We start from the raw sequence: 12,732 nt of genomic DNA, 5'->3' as shown, positions 1-12,732 counted from the left end.
CCCACTCATCCTTCCTCACATATGGTGCCCAAAATTGCTCACAATACTCCAAATGCAGCCTGACCAGCGCCTTTAAAAGCCTCAACATTACATTCCTGTTTTGTATTCTAGCCCTCTTGAAATAAATTACATCTGCCTTCCTTACTACCGATTCAACTTGCAAATTAACTTTTTGGGAATCCTGCAACAGCACTCCCAAGTCCCTTTGCACCTCCAATTTCGGAATTCTCTCCCCATTAGGAAAATAGTCAACGCTTTTATTCCTACTACCAAAATGCATAACTCCACACTCTGCTACACTATATTTAATCTGCCACTTCTCTGCCCACTCACTTAACCTGTCCAAGTCCTTCTGCAGATTCCCTGCTTTCTTTACACTACTTGTCCCTCCACCTATGTTTGTATCATCTGCAAACTTGGCCACAAAGCATTCAATCCCCTCTTCTAAATCATTAATATACAATGTGAAGAGTAGCGGCCCCAGCATCGACCCCTTAGAAACTACGCTAGTAACTGGCAGTCAACCAGAAAAATCAGTCTTTATTGCCACTCTTTGCCTTAGCAGGCAGAAGTGAAAACACACCTCCCTGTTGCAGACAAGGCAATTGCAAAATATATGCATCCATCAATAGTGGGAGGCACTGGCTTTTATATGTGATGATACATCAAGTACATTTGAATAAGAAAGTGTGGCTATTTATGAATACCACCAAAATCAGTTCCTTTCTACTCTCAGTGTATGGACCTGAGCACTCTGTCAGGCACCTCAACCCTCTGCGTGAAAGAGTCTCTGGTTCCTACATCGGCTCTATTAGCTACCTGAGACCGACAAGTTGGATGTGGAAGCAAGACATTCTCAATCCTGAGAAACTCCCTAAAAAGAACATTTTCAGACTAACGCTATCTTGTGCCGAGATACAATGTTTGTTTTCTACATGGAATGCAGTGCATTATTGTACAATGCTGTACACCAATATATCAGATACCCACAAATACTTGCAATAATAACAGTATTAGTTCAAGAAAAATCCTAATACAGATATTATTTTTAAATTAATAGCCTTCAAACATTTTTGATTATTCCAGCAAATATTTACAATTGAGCAAAAACGCAACTTTCTGGAGGAACTCAACGGGTCCAGCAGTCTGTGGAGGGAACGGACAGGCAATGTTTTGGGTTGGGACAGAAACGTGGGACAAAACCTGGAAAATGCGACGACTAGGTCACGTCATTAGCATGCCAAGGACACGTAAGTGGGACAGGGGCTTAAGTACGTAAACATTTTAAACATGCTGTAAAAACCAACCATTAGAGGTGGAATGGCATTAACATTGCATATTTCAGGAAGAATTCTTTCTCATTGTCAATTACCTTTCAACATTTTAACAGCAACAGTTTTGCATGTTGAGGATTTTTCGATATTAAACGCAGCTGCTTCAACCACTTTGCCAAAAGCTCCACGACCCAATGGTTTTCCTGATTAAAGAATGAAAATTATAATGTCATCATTAATTCAGTACTTTGAAATGGCTCTGAATGTAAATTGGTCTGAAACCAGATTTCTAAACAAATTCCTTCTTCTGTTCTCTGTCTGGGAGGATATTGCCAGTCAATTTGAGACTTTGAATGAAAATGATAAAACATATGTAATACAATGTTTTCAGATAGTTCTGCTCACCAAATAAAGAGGATTTACTGAAGACAACCCAAATGCAGTTTTTCTAATGGAGTTGCTGTACACTGAACTTACAGTTTTAGCAGAACTGCAGCAACAAATCATCAAATCTGAGCAAATCTGTATTTGCTGCAGTGTGATCACTACCTCAGTGTTATCACTACCTCTGGTAAATAGGAAAACAATCATGGTGAAAACTGTTTTGTTCTATTCCAACCATGTAGCGGACTGCCGGCCCTGAAAAACCGGGAACTGGAATGGGGGGAGGGGGGGACGGACGGACACGCACACGGATGCACACACACACACACACACACACACCCACACACACACACACACACACACACGCCGATAAGGGGAGGGCAGGGCAAGCGGGGGGAGCGCTGTCTGAAATTCACACAGTGCAAAGCCAAGGTGATACAGACACACACCGCGATGAACAAGAGGGTTGGTGCTGTAATTAAGATGGCTAGCACAGTAAGTCGTTTAAAAGAGGGGAGGGAGAAGGGGGAAGAAGGGGGAAGGAAGGAGCAGAGACAACTTTTAAGAAGCCAGACAACTTTTAATAAGCCAGAGATACACGGCTGTGAAGTTCGGCAGACATTTAACATTACCGGTCGGTTATCCTTGGTTCTGAAAACTCGTGCTTACGTTTTTTTCCCCCAATGAGCCTATGAAAATTAGTTAGCAAAGGCGATTAACTAAAACTACCTACGACTACCTTGACTACCTCCAACTACATGGCGACCCCACTACCACGGCATCTACGACTACAGGATTATCGATTATCTCCATGGCAACCAATATTTGGTCACAGAAAAATTTTCAACATGTTGAAAAATTTGCGGCGACCATACTGAGGCTGCGACTAATTCCCAGAATGCGGGAACTCCTCACGACCATGAAGGAGACTCACCAGAGACGACCAGCGAACATGTGGCGACTGCAGTCTCCTGCACTCGCCTAAAATGTCGCCTAAGTGGGACAGGCCCATTAGTCTTTCAATGCATGAATTTGTATGCACAGTTTATTCCAAAGAGGGAATAAAAATTACATCAAAGTAGAATTGGGGAATCTTACCCAATTTAAGTCTATCACTTGGAAACTCCCATTTGCTGGCATCATACGACAGCTGTTCATACTGTTTATCCATGGATTCTTCATCGGGGTCTAAGATGATTGATAAGTAGCCTGTTTTCAGTTCCGTGACATTGCGCTGGAGAAGAACAACAACTGAAAGTTACTTTATCCGCTCACCTAGTGTCAACAGAATGACTGTGCTCCTTTGAATGATCTTTGAGAAACGACACAGAGCAGTCAACGATCCAGAAATAAATGTTGCCAAACAAACAAAAGCGCACAGCACACGAGCCAAACTGAACATGCACGCCTCGCTTGCGATGACTTCAGCCTTCACTGTGATGCAGTTTGTCGGGCCTGTGAACATGCAGGATGGGCAATAAGGTTTTTTTCTTTTACATGAATGGCAATTCCAATTAACACACACATTAGTCGTTCCTTCATTAAGTCATGCAGCAGCATTATGGGGAGCAAGAAAAATTTGTGCACGTTGCTTTAAACAGAAACAGTCAGTTTTCATTTGTCAGACAGTGCAAGCTCTCTCAGGACAATGGTGGGATTGTTTTATTACCCGCTTTATTTTTCGAATGATGATTATTAGAAGCAGCCAAAAGAACATGGCAATCACTCCGGTGCCAATCAAGATAATCAGCTCAACATTTGTCTTTTTGTCGACTCCTAGAAAAAAAGGGAATAATCTGTTCAGATTTGTGCTGGTTCAGCAGATTACAGATGGGTGGGAGTTTATTGAGAAACAGATTAATAGCACAGATATATCCTGCATTAGGAGTGAAACAGCAGGGAGGTCGATGGATTAAAGTGAGTTTGTTACATATAAATATTGTCAAGTAAAAAAAAATCTAATTTAATCTACTGATACATTGGATAATACAAAATACCATTTGCCATAATACAGTTTAGTATACGCCTGAATTAATAATGTAAGAAACAGCATGGAAACAGGTCACCAAATCAACACTGACCATCGATCATTCATTCACACTTGTTCTATGTTATCCCACTTTCACATCCATTCCCTACACTGGGGACAATTTACAGAGGCCAATTAACCCACAAACCCGCACGTCTTTGGGATGTGGCAGGAAACTGCAGCACCTGGAGGAAGCCTACATGGTCACAGGGTGAACATGCAAACTCCACACAAACAGCAGTCGAGGTCGGGTTCGAAGCTGGTGTGTGGTCCTGTGAGGCACCTGCTCTACCAGCAGTACAACTGTGTCATGGGACAAGTAATCCATGACAGAAATCCAGAATGTGAATCAAAATATTTTAAAAGCTTGTCTCCAATAAATATGAAGATAGAGTGCTGTGAATGCAGGGGTGCAGGATGGTGGAGGAACTATGATCTTGCGTAAGTGTTTGAAGGCAATGATGGTTAATAGATGAGTGTCTGTGTTAGATGATGACAGAATCCTTTGATTAATATTTGAATCATTTGGTGCAAGCCTTGGAATCTAGAATGGGTTTTTAATAATAATAATAATAATAATAATAATACATTATACTTGTGGGCACCTTTCAAGAACTCTCAAGGCCACCTTACAAAATTTAGTAAACAGATTACAAAATATGTAAGCGGAATGAAACAAAACAAACAAAAAAAAATAAATAGTAAAGACATCAACAATACACCATTCAAAGAGAGAGCAGCGGCAGCTAATCGCGCCAGCGTTCACTCTCCCTTTCGGCAGCCATCTTGGAAATGGAACAATACGAATCTTTAACATAAAACATCCCCTCACAATGGTTTCCATTATGAGGGAAGGCACAATGTCCAGTCCCCAACCCCAGTTCACCGATAGCCGGGCCTATTGAGGCCTCCACAGTTGCCTCTACGGAGGCCTGATGTTCCAGGCCGTTCTCGCAGGGTGCTGTTGCTCCGGCGTCGGGAGAGTCCTCACAGCGGCTTGGGACACCTGGAATGGCCGCTTCCTTACCGGAGACCGCGGCTTCCGAAGTCGACAAGGCCGCGACGGTTGGAGCTCCACCACTGGCGATCTCATCGAGAGATCCCAGGCTCCTGATGTTAAAGACAGCGCCGCCACCCGCAGCTGCCCGCTCCACAGACCCGCAGCTCCGCGATGTTATTCTCGGCAGTCTCAGCTCACCATGAAAGGTTATATTGTACTGACATGGTGCTTTGTGTGTATAACATGTCACATTACTATAATACCACTGGCCTTGGAACAAAAAGCCAATAATAAAAATAATAATTGTAAAACAAACTACATTCAGTAATTCATTCACTTTAATGAATGAAATTAGAGATCAAATAATTAATTCACCACACCAATGTAATAGTGTGAGAAATTCACATTTATTATATTTGAACTACTCGCCAGATGGATAGCTTGGTGCAACCATTGCTTTCTACTTAAAATAACATTTAGTAACATTTAATGCTGCATGCTAGATGGTACATAAATATGAGCTATATGGCATGTGGAAGCAAGTAGGTTTGTTCTTCTAACCTTCTACAGCAATTGCAGCATAGGTCTCAGCACAGCCCTGCAGATTGCAAGCCTCACACTTGTACACCCCTTCATCTTCTTTCTTCGGTCTCTGGATGGTCAAAGTCCTGTTCAGCTCGCCGAGAACAATGCCTGATAATGAAGAGGCACAAGGGGTTAGATCAATAAAACTCAATTTCCTGCACAACTCACAATGTCACAATTCACAGTGGTGACAAAAATGACAGAATTTGCTAAATAACAAGGCACCAAAAAAAAGAATTGTCACGTTGCCAAGTCCTGCTTTTTTCTACTACTTCTTATTGTACATTATTTCTAAAGTTTACACATTTATCTTGACTTTCTATAGAAATCGCGAATATGTACTTGCTGTCATTGTAAATCGAAGAAAAATCGCAGATGCTGTATATCTCAAATAAAAGTAGAAAATGCTGGAAACACTCAGCAGTCAAGTATTTATTCTGAAGCATTAAGAATGATATCGGTGCTGCTTCCTGTGCTCATTAAAATGTGAAAATTTCATAATTTTTGCTGCCAATTTCCCTGATTTCATTTTAACTTGTTCAGTCTCTTCGAAACATAGAAAAATAGGTGCAGGAGTAGGCCATTCGCCCCTTCGAGCCAGCACCGCCATTCAATATGATCATGGCTGATCATCAAAAGTCAGTACCCAGTTTCCTGCTTTTCCCCCATATTAGCAATGTTACAAAATTTTGAGATTTAAAAAATCAAGTCTGTAATTTATCCCATCAGATAAAGCATAAAAATAAGTTTAATTTGACACCTAATTCACTTTCATATCTCAAGTATTTAAAACGTTATAGCCATTATCATACTCGGAAATTAGCATCTTGTCCCTATTGATTTTCTATGGACATAACAAAAAAGCTGTGATCGTGTGCTGTCAAAAGGCCATAACCTTCTTAAAAATTAAGAGAACTGAATGAAATTTTCAGTTATCGTAGATTGAAACATTCTGAAACAAATATAAAATAATCTAACTTGGATGACCTGAAATTAAAACATATAATTACCGCCAGTTCAAATTTCAATGATCATGGCTAGATCTAAACATGATCCATTCTTAAAAATGATTAACATTTTTAAATAGCCCAAGTGTCCAAATAATATTTATAAATAATTCACAATAAAACATGATTTTGAAATCTCATTTACATTAATTTATAGGCCAAATGGAAGGAATTTAGTGTTCAATTGCTGTATATTAAAGTCCATTTTAAAGCAGCTTTCCAGTGGGATCCTATGAACGCGCTGGTTTAGAACGTTCACATTGCGCCCTCAAATGCCCAGAAAAATACTGTGGGATATAACGGGGCCAAAATGAGCTACTCGCAATATTAAACTTGTATAAAGGGTTCTAAAGAAGCCCTTTTTAATGTAAAAATAAGGTATATACCTTTAATTGTTTGCTTTATAAAACCCTGGGGCTGCGAGAGGTGGCGGGTTTAGAGAGTGATTTTTAAACTACGATAATTATTATACAAGGCCTATAAAACTAATATTACCTTTTGCGTCGGGGTCTTTCAGCGATTTTTCGTTAATGATTTACTAGGCTGAACATTTTCGATTGCAACAGCCTAGTGAAAATCGTGTTTTAAACCCGCCCCTCTAAACAACGCCAAAATCACACACACGGGCTGGGGCAGATTTTCAACGACGTTTCAGGTAGGCTTTGCAACATACCTACCCATATCACTTAATTCCCTTAACTCTCTCTTAAATACTCCAGCGAATCTGCCTCCACTGCCTTCTGTGGCAGAGAATTCCGCAGAATTCACAACTCTCTGGGTGAAGTTTTTTTCCATCTCAGTCCTAAATGACCTATTCCTCTCATCCTTCTAAATTCCGGTGAATACAAGCCTAGTCGGCCCATTCTTTCATCATATGTCAGTCCCGCCATCCCGGGAATTAACCTGATGCACCTACGCTGCACTGCCTCAATAGTAATAATGTCCTTCCTTAAATTAGGAGACCAAAATTGCACACGATACTTCAAGTGCGGTCTCACCAGGGCCCTGTACAACAGCAGTAGGACTTTGTTGCTCCTAAACCCAAATTCTCTGGTAATGAAAGCCAACATGCCATTAGCTTTCTTCACTGCCTGCTCTACCTGCATGCTTACTTTCAGTGACTGATGTACAGTCTCTTTGTACTTCCCCTTTTCCTAAACTGACACCATCCAGGTAATAATCTGCCTTTCTGTTCTTGCCAACAAAGTGGATAACCTCACATTTATCCACATTATACTGCATCTGCCATGCATCTGCCCACTTACCCAACCTGTCCAAGTCATCCTGTAGCCTCATAGCATCCTCCGTGCAGCTCACACTGCCACCCAACATTGTGTCATCCGCAAACTTGGAGATGTCATTTAATTCCCTCGTCTAAATCATTAATATTTATTGTAAATAAATGGGGTCCCAGCACCGAGCCTTGAGGCACCCCACTAATCACTGCCTGCCATTCTGAAAAAAGACCGGTTAATTCCTACTCTTTGCTTCATGTCTGCCAACCAGTTCACTATCCATGTCAATGCCATGTCCTCTAATTTTTCACACTAATCTCTTGTGTGAGACCTTGTCAAAGGCTTTTTGAAAGTCCAAATACACATTTTTCCATCCCTTTCCACATCTCAGGGGATAGGTTAGTAAATACATCCATCACAGACCAGCCCACAGATTCCCATAACTATTCTGACTATAATTCCTCCTCCTCTGCGATTCCATTCATCAATTCCTCTGTCTCCATTGCATTTGTTCTCACACCAAGACTCTCAGTTCAGGTTTCTTCAAGATATTTTCCTTTTTCCCTGCTACTACAGTTAGATATCTTCTAGGCAGCACCACTGGAGAACATGGATGGGTGACGTTTTGGGACGAGACCCTTCTTCAAACTGTTGGGGCCTGACCTGAAACACCACATTCATGTTCTCCATGTTCTTCAGGCATGCTGAGTTCCTCCAGCACTTTGTGTCTTTCCTTAGTAAACCAGCATCTGAGGTTCCTCGTTTCAAAATCTTGGTTCTGCCCTTCCAGTTGATTGTCACTGTAACTCTCCATCACACTCCTTTTTGCCTTGTATCTATGTGCCCTCGTATAAGCTGCCCTAATTCACCTATCAATCACATGATTTCACCAGCAGCTTGTCAGTAGTGCAACCCTGGCATCATATTTTCAAAAACTTTCCCTTTATGACATTCATTTCTCCCTCATCATTGCTGCAATTAAAATTAACCTGTTTTCTCACTTTTATAGCTTTGACAAAGAATCTTCACTCTGAGGCATTAACTCTGTTTCTCTTTAGACTTTAGACATACAGCACGGAAACAGTCCCTTCAGCCCACCACGTCCGCACCGCATAAGCAATCACCCAGTACTATCCTACACATTAGGGACAATAGGGACAACTAGGGACAATGGGATGTCAGGGGTTATGGGGAAAAGGCAGGAGAATGGGGTTAAGAGCGAGAGATTGATCAGCCATGATTGAATGGCAGAGTAGACTTGATAGGTCGAATGGCCTAATTCTTCTTCTATCAACATGATATGGCAAGTTACAATTTTTACAGAAGCCAAGTAACTTACAAACCTGCACATCTTTGGAGTGTGGGAGGAAACCGGTGCACCCAGAGAAAACGCACACAGTCACAGGGGGAACATGCAAATTCTGTACAGACAGCACCCATAGTCAGGATCGAACCTAGGTCTCTGGCACAGCAACTCTACCACAGGGCCACTGTGCCACCTTTTTGCAAATGCTATCTGATCTGCTGAGTGCTTCCAGCATTTTTCCATTTTATTTGCTGTGAAGACTCAGTCTCAATCTTTCAATGTTTAATTGTTTCTCGAACATTGAAATATTCTTCCCATCCATCTCTTCTTCAATTAACAAATCTGGAGTATGGTGTACAATTTTGGTCGCCCAATTATAGGAAGGATGTCAACAAAATAGAGAGAGTACAGAGGAGATTTACTAGAATGTTGCCTGGGTTTCAACAACTAAGTTACAGAGAGAGGTTGAATAAGTTAGGTCTTTATTCTCTGGAGCGCAGAAGGTTAAGGGGGGACTTGATAGAGGTCTTTAAAATGATGAGAGGGATAGACAGAGTAGATGTGGACAAGCTTTTCCCTTTGAGAATAGGGAAGATTCAAACAAGAGGACATGACTTCAGAATTAAGGGACAGAAGTTTAGGGGTAATATGAGGGGGAACTTCTTTACTCAGAGAGTGGTAGCGGTGTGGAATGAGCTTCCAGTGGAAGTGGTGGAGGCAGGTTCATTGGTATCATTTAAAAATAAATTGGATAGGCATATGGATGAGAAGGGAATGGAGCGTTATGGTATGAGTGCAGGCAGGTGGGACTAAGGGAAAAAAAAGTTGTTCGGCACGGACGTGTAGGGCCGAGATGGCCTGTTTCCGTGCTGTAATTGTTATATGGTTATCATGGAGTGAACATGAGGACATCCGTCAGTGTGAGATGGTGACCCAGTATCATTTGGTAGCACGAATAGCTGAAGAAGCAGGTACTATCCTTAGCCAATGTTGCACACATTTTACTTGCAGTTGATAAGCAGTGATCTAAAACAGAGTGGAGGCTTTTTCAGTCAAGGGGAGTGCGAATACATTGTGTTATGTACTTAGTCAAAACAAAGGACAACAGATGCTGGATTACAAAAAAAGACACCAAGTGCTGGAGTAACTTAGCAGGTCAGGCATTATATCTGGCGAGGTGACGTTTCAGGTCGGGAGATGTGTTCCAACCCAAAATGTCACCTTTCCATGTTCTCCAGAGATGCTGCCTGACCCATTCTGATACTCCAACACTTTGTATCTTGTTTTTGTTACTTTGATATGTGTTGGCTTGAGAAAACTGTCACAAAACAATGAGAGTCATTTTGATTGAATATAACACAGTAGAGAGCAATAATATGGAACAACTATAAGCATCCTACCTGATGCTGGGAGAATCTGCTTCTCGTTCTTATACCACATAATATGTGGCCGTGGTGCCCCAACCACATCACATTTCATCTCAATAGAAGATGTCATGTTCACAGTTTGGTTGGTCATGTTATGAAGCACAAAAGGAGCCTGTTGAGCTGCAGTCAATATCAGAAGAAACTTCAGTCAATGAACACTTTGACAGTTGTCACAAATAATTTTTGGAAATGTTAAATGATGGGTTATGATAACTCAGTTTGTTAAACAGAGAGACAAGTTATACTGATACATCCCATACAAGTGATGTATCTGAGCAAAGCAACTGTTATTATCACATTATAAGATGCTAACCATGCATGCCCAATTTCTTTATTTCACCTTTGACCTTTGCAAACATTCCTCAACTTGACTGACAAAAAGGGGTAGAATCCCAATGCTTTCTTCCAATACAACAATATATTTCTCACCTTCTACAGAGAGAGTCTTCCTCACACACTGCTTTGCACCTGTCTTTTTATACTGGGCTTCACACAGATAATCTCCTTGATCTTGAAGAGATATATTGTTGAACCTCAGTTCGATGGTGATATTCTCAGTCTTGTGGCCAGAATTCACGCTCAAACCCACCTCCTGTGCATCGCGTTTGAGATGCTCACAAGTAAAGTTAGCAGGAGTACGACGGAGGCTTTCAAGAGTTGCTGGATTGAGTTTATAACACTTTAAGCTCTCATATGAAAATCGGTCAGCTCTGCACTGAAGAGTTACATTGTCCTTTTCAATTGGATGAACAGGGTGCAAACTCATTTCAAGGCCCCCTGAAAAAACAAAAAGACTCAGTCAATTGTCTTTATTCTATACATTTGTTATGGACCATTGATTTAAGTAATATTTAATGTTCAGCATAATCTCTTGGATAAATCAGTAATTGTGGACCTATACATAAATGTTTGCTGTTTACTGCTAAATACATGAATAGATATTTTTTTCTTTTGAAGTGCACATTATCTAATGCTGAATGTCAAAAAAAAAAATCTGATGCATTCTGGATTGAAATGATGTTAAATATAAATGTATTTACCCCATAGTTAGATTCAGTCATTTTTTTAAATGAAATGCATAAATTTAGGCAGCTTTAATTCAAAGTGGTTAAACTTCAAAAACTACTTGTGGGTCAAAGATTATATTCAATTACGTTGTAAACCTGCGGAAAGCTGTCAGAGCGTCTTGCATTATCTGTCCCATACTCACATATAATTTTCCTAAAAAATTGATGAAACTTCATTAGACAAATTATTAATAAAAGAGAATTGGCCTCACCAAGACTGGTTCCCAAACCTAATGAGGTCACGTAATTATTTCCAAGCAGGATATAAATGCTTTCCAAACTGCTCACACTTTTGACAGAAGAACTAACTCAAATTGACTCTGACAAGGAAAATATTTCATTTATTAGCCGGATTCATTTTATGAGAAAGGAATTACACTCATGAAATGCTGGAAATTCAGTGAGTCATAAAACTATTTGTGTGACTGTATTACTAAGTTACTTATATTTGTATCTATTGTCTTAAAGGAATCACTGGACCAAACCTTGCTAGCCAAATTCCTCCATCTAGAATCTATAGACCCTTGGTGTTAAACTGGTCCAGAATCAGAGGGTCACATTCACAGCCCATAGACATTTGAGATTCCTGGCAACATACCCTGAAAGTTTGACACCTGGCAAAGCAACAAATCCAACTACTCTCCCATTAAGTGCTGTGAATTATTTATTTTTGTGTTTAAATGACACTTGGAGATATTTTTTATTTATTAACATTGAAGCAAAAATAGCAGAGAGGGGATATGGGGAGAAGGCAGGAACGGGGTACTGATTGTGGATGATCAGCCATGATCACATTGAATGTTAGTGCTGGCTCGAAGGGCCGAATGGCCTATTCCTGCACCTATTGTCTATTGTCAAACTGTTTATTGTTCAAAATGTATCTAAACAATGCTAATAAATAAATCAGTCAAACTGCCATGAAATACTTTTAAGTAAGTTATTTATCTTCTTTGTTTCCAAATCCACAACCCTCCAATCCCTTTTAAAATCAATGGAGTTTTGCATTCACTGCTCGCCCTAATCTATTGTACGATGCAAGAGGCAATCCCCAGCATTTTACTTGAAATCTATAACCATATAACCATATAACCATATAACAATTACAGCACGGAAACAGGCCATCTCGGCCCTACAAGTCCATGCCGAACAATTTTTTTTTTTTCTGTCTTTGGCAGTGCATACCTGGCTTCTGGATTTTAGATGTTTAAGTGCCTTATTTCTGCTAGGAACAATTGGCATGGTCCACTGGTACCCTATTACCCCTAAACTTCTGTCCCTTAATTTTGAAGTCATGTCCTCTTGTTTGAATCTTCCCTATTCTCAAAGGGAAAAGCTTGTCCACATCAACTCTGTCTTTCCCTCTCATCATTTTAAAGACCTCTAGTGGTCCCCCTCACCTTGCTCCAGAGACTAACAAC

At 40.5% G+C, this 12,732-nt stretch overlaps 1 protein-coding gene across 1 annotated transcript in view; it reads right to left on the bottom strand.

The window, feature by feature from the left end:
• kdr (kinase insert domain receptor (a type III receptor tyrosine kinase)) overlaps positions 1-12,732 on the bottom strand; it is a 74,814-nt gene that overhangs the window by 27,410 nt on the left and 34,672 nt on the right. The window contains exons 13-18 of the mRNA XM_055648367.1: positions 10,677-11,024; positions 10,221-10,367; positions 5,249-5,380; positions 3,328-3,434; positions 2,757-2,892; positions 1,373-1,477 (exon numbers count right to left, since the gene is read on the bottom strand). Coding sequence (XP_055504342.1) covers positions 1,373-1,477; positions 2,757-2,892; positions 3,328-3,434; positions 5,249-5,380; positions 10,221-10,367; positions 10,677-11,024 — 975 coding nt within the window. The remainder of the gene's footprint in view (positions 1-1,372; positions 1,478-2,756; positions 2,893-3,327; positions 3,435-5,248; positions 5,381-10,220; positions 10,368-10,676; positions 11,025-12,732) is intronic.

The sequence above is a fragment of the Leucoraja erinacea genome, chromosome 1 (assembly GCF_028641065.1).
Source record: "Leucoraja erinacea ecotype New England chromosome 1, Leri_hhj_1, whole genome shotgun sequence".
NCBI lineage: Eukaryota > Metazoa > Chordata > Chondrichthyes > Rajiformes > Rajidae > Leucoraja > Leucoraja erinaceus.
Note: the sequence above shows the minus strand (reverse complement) of the source record. Positions and strands in the feature narration are given on the sequence as shown.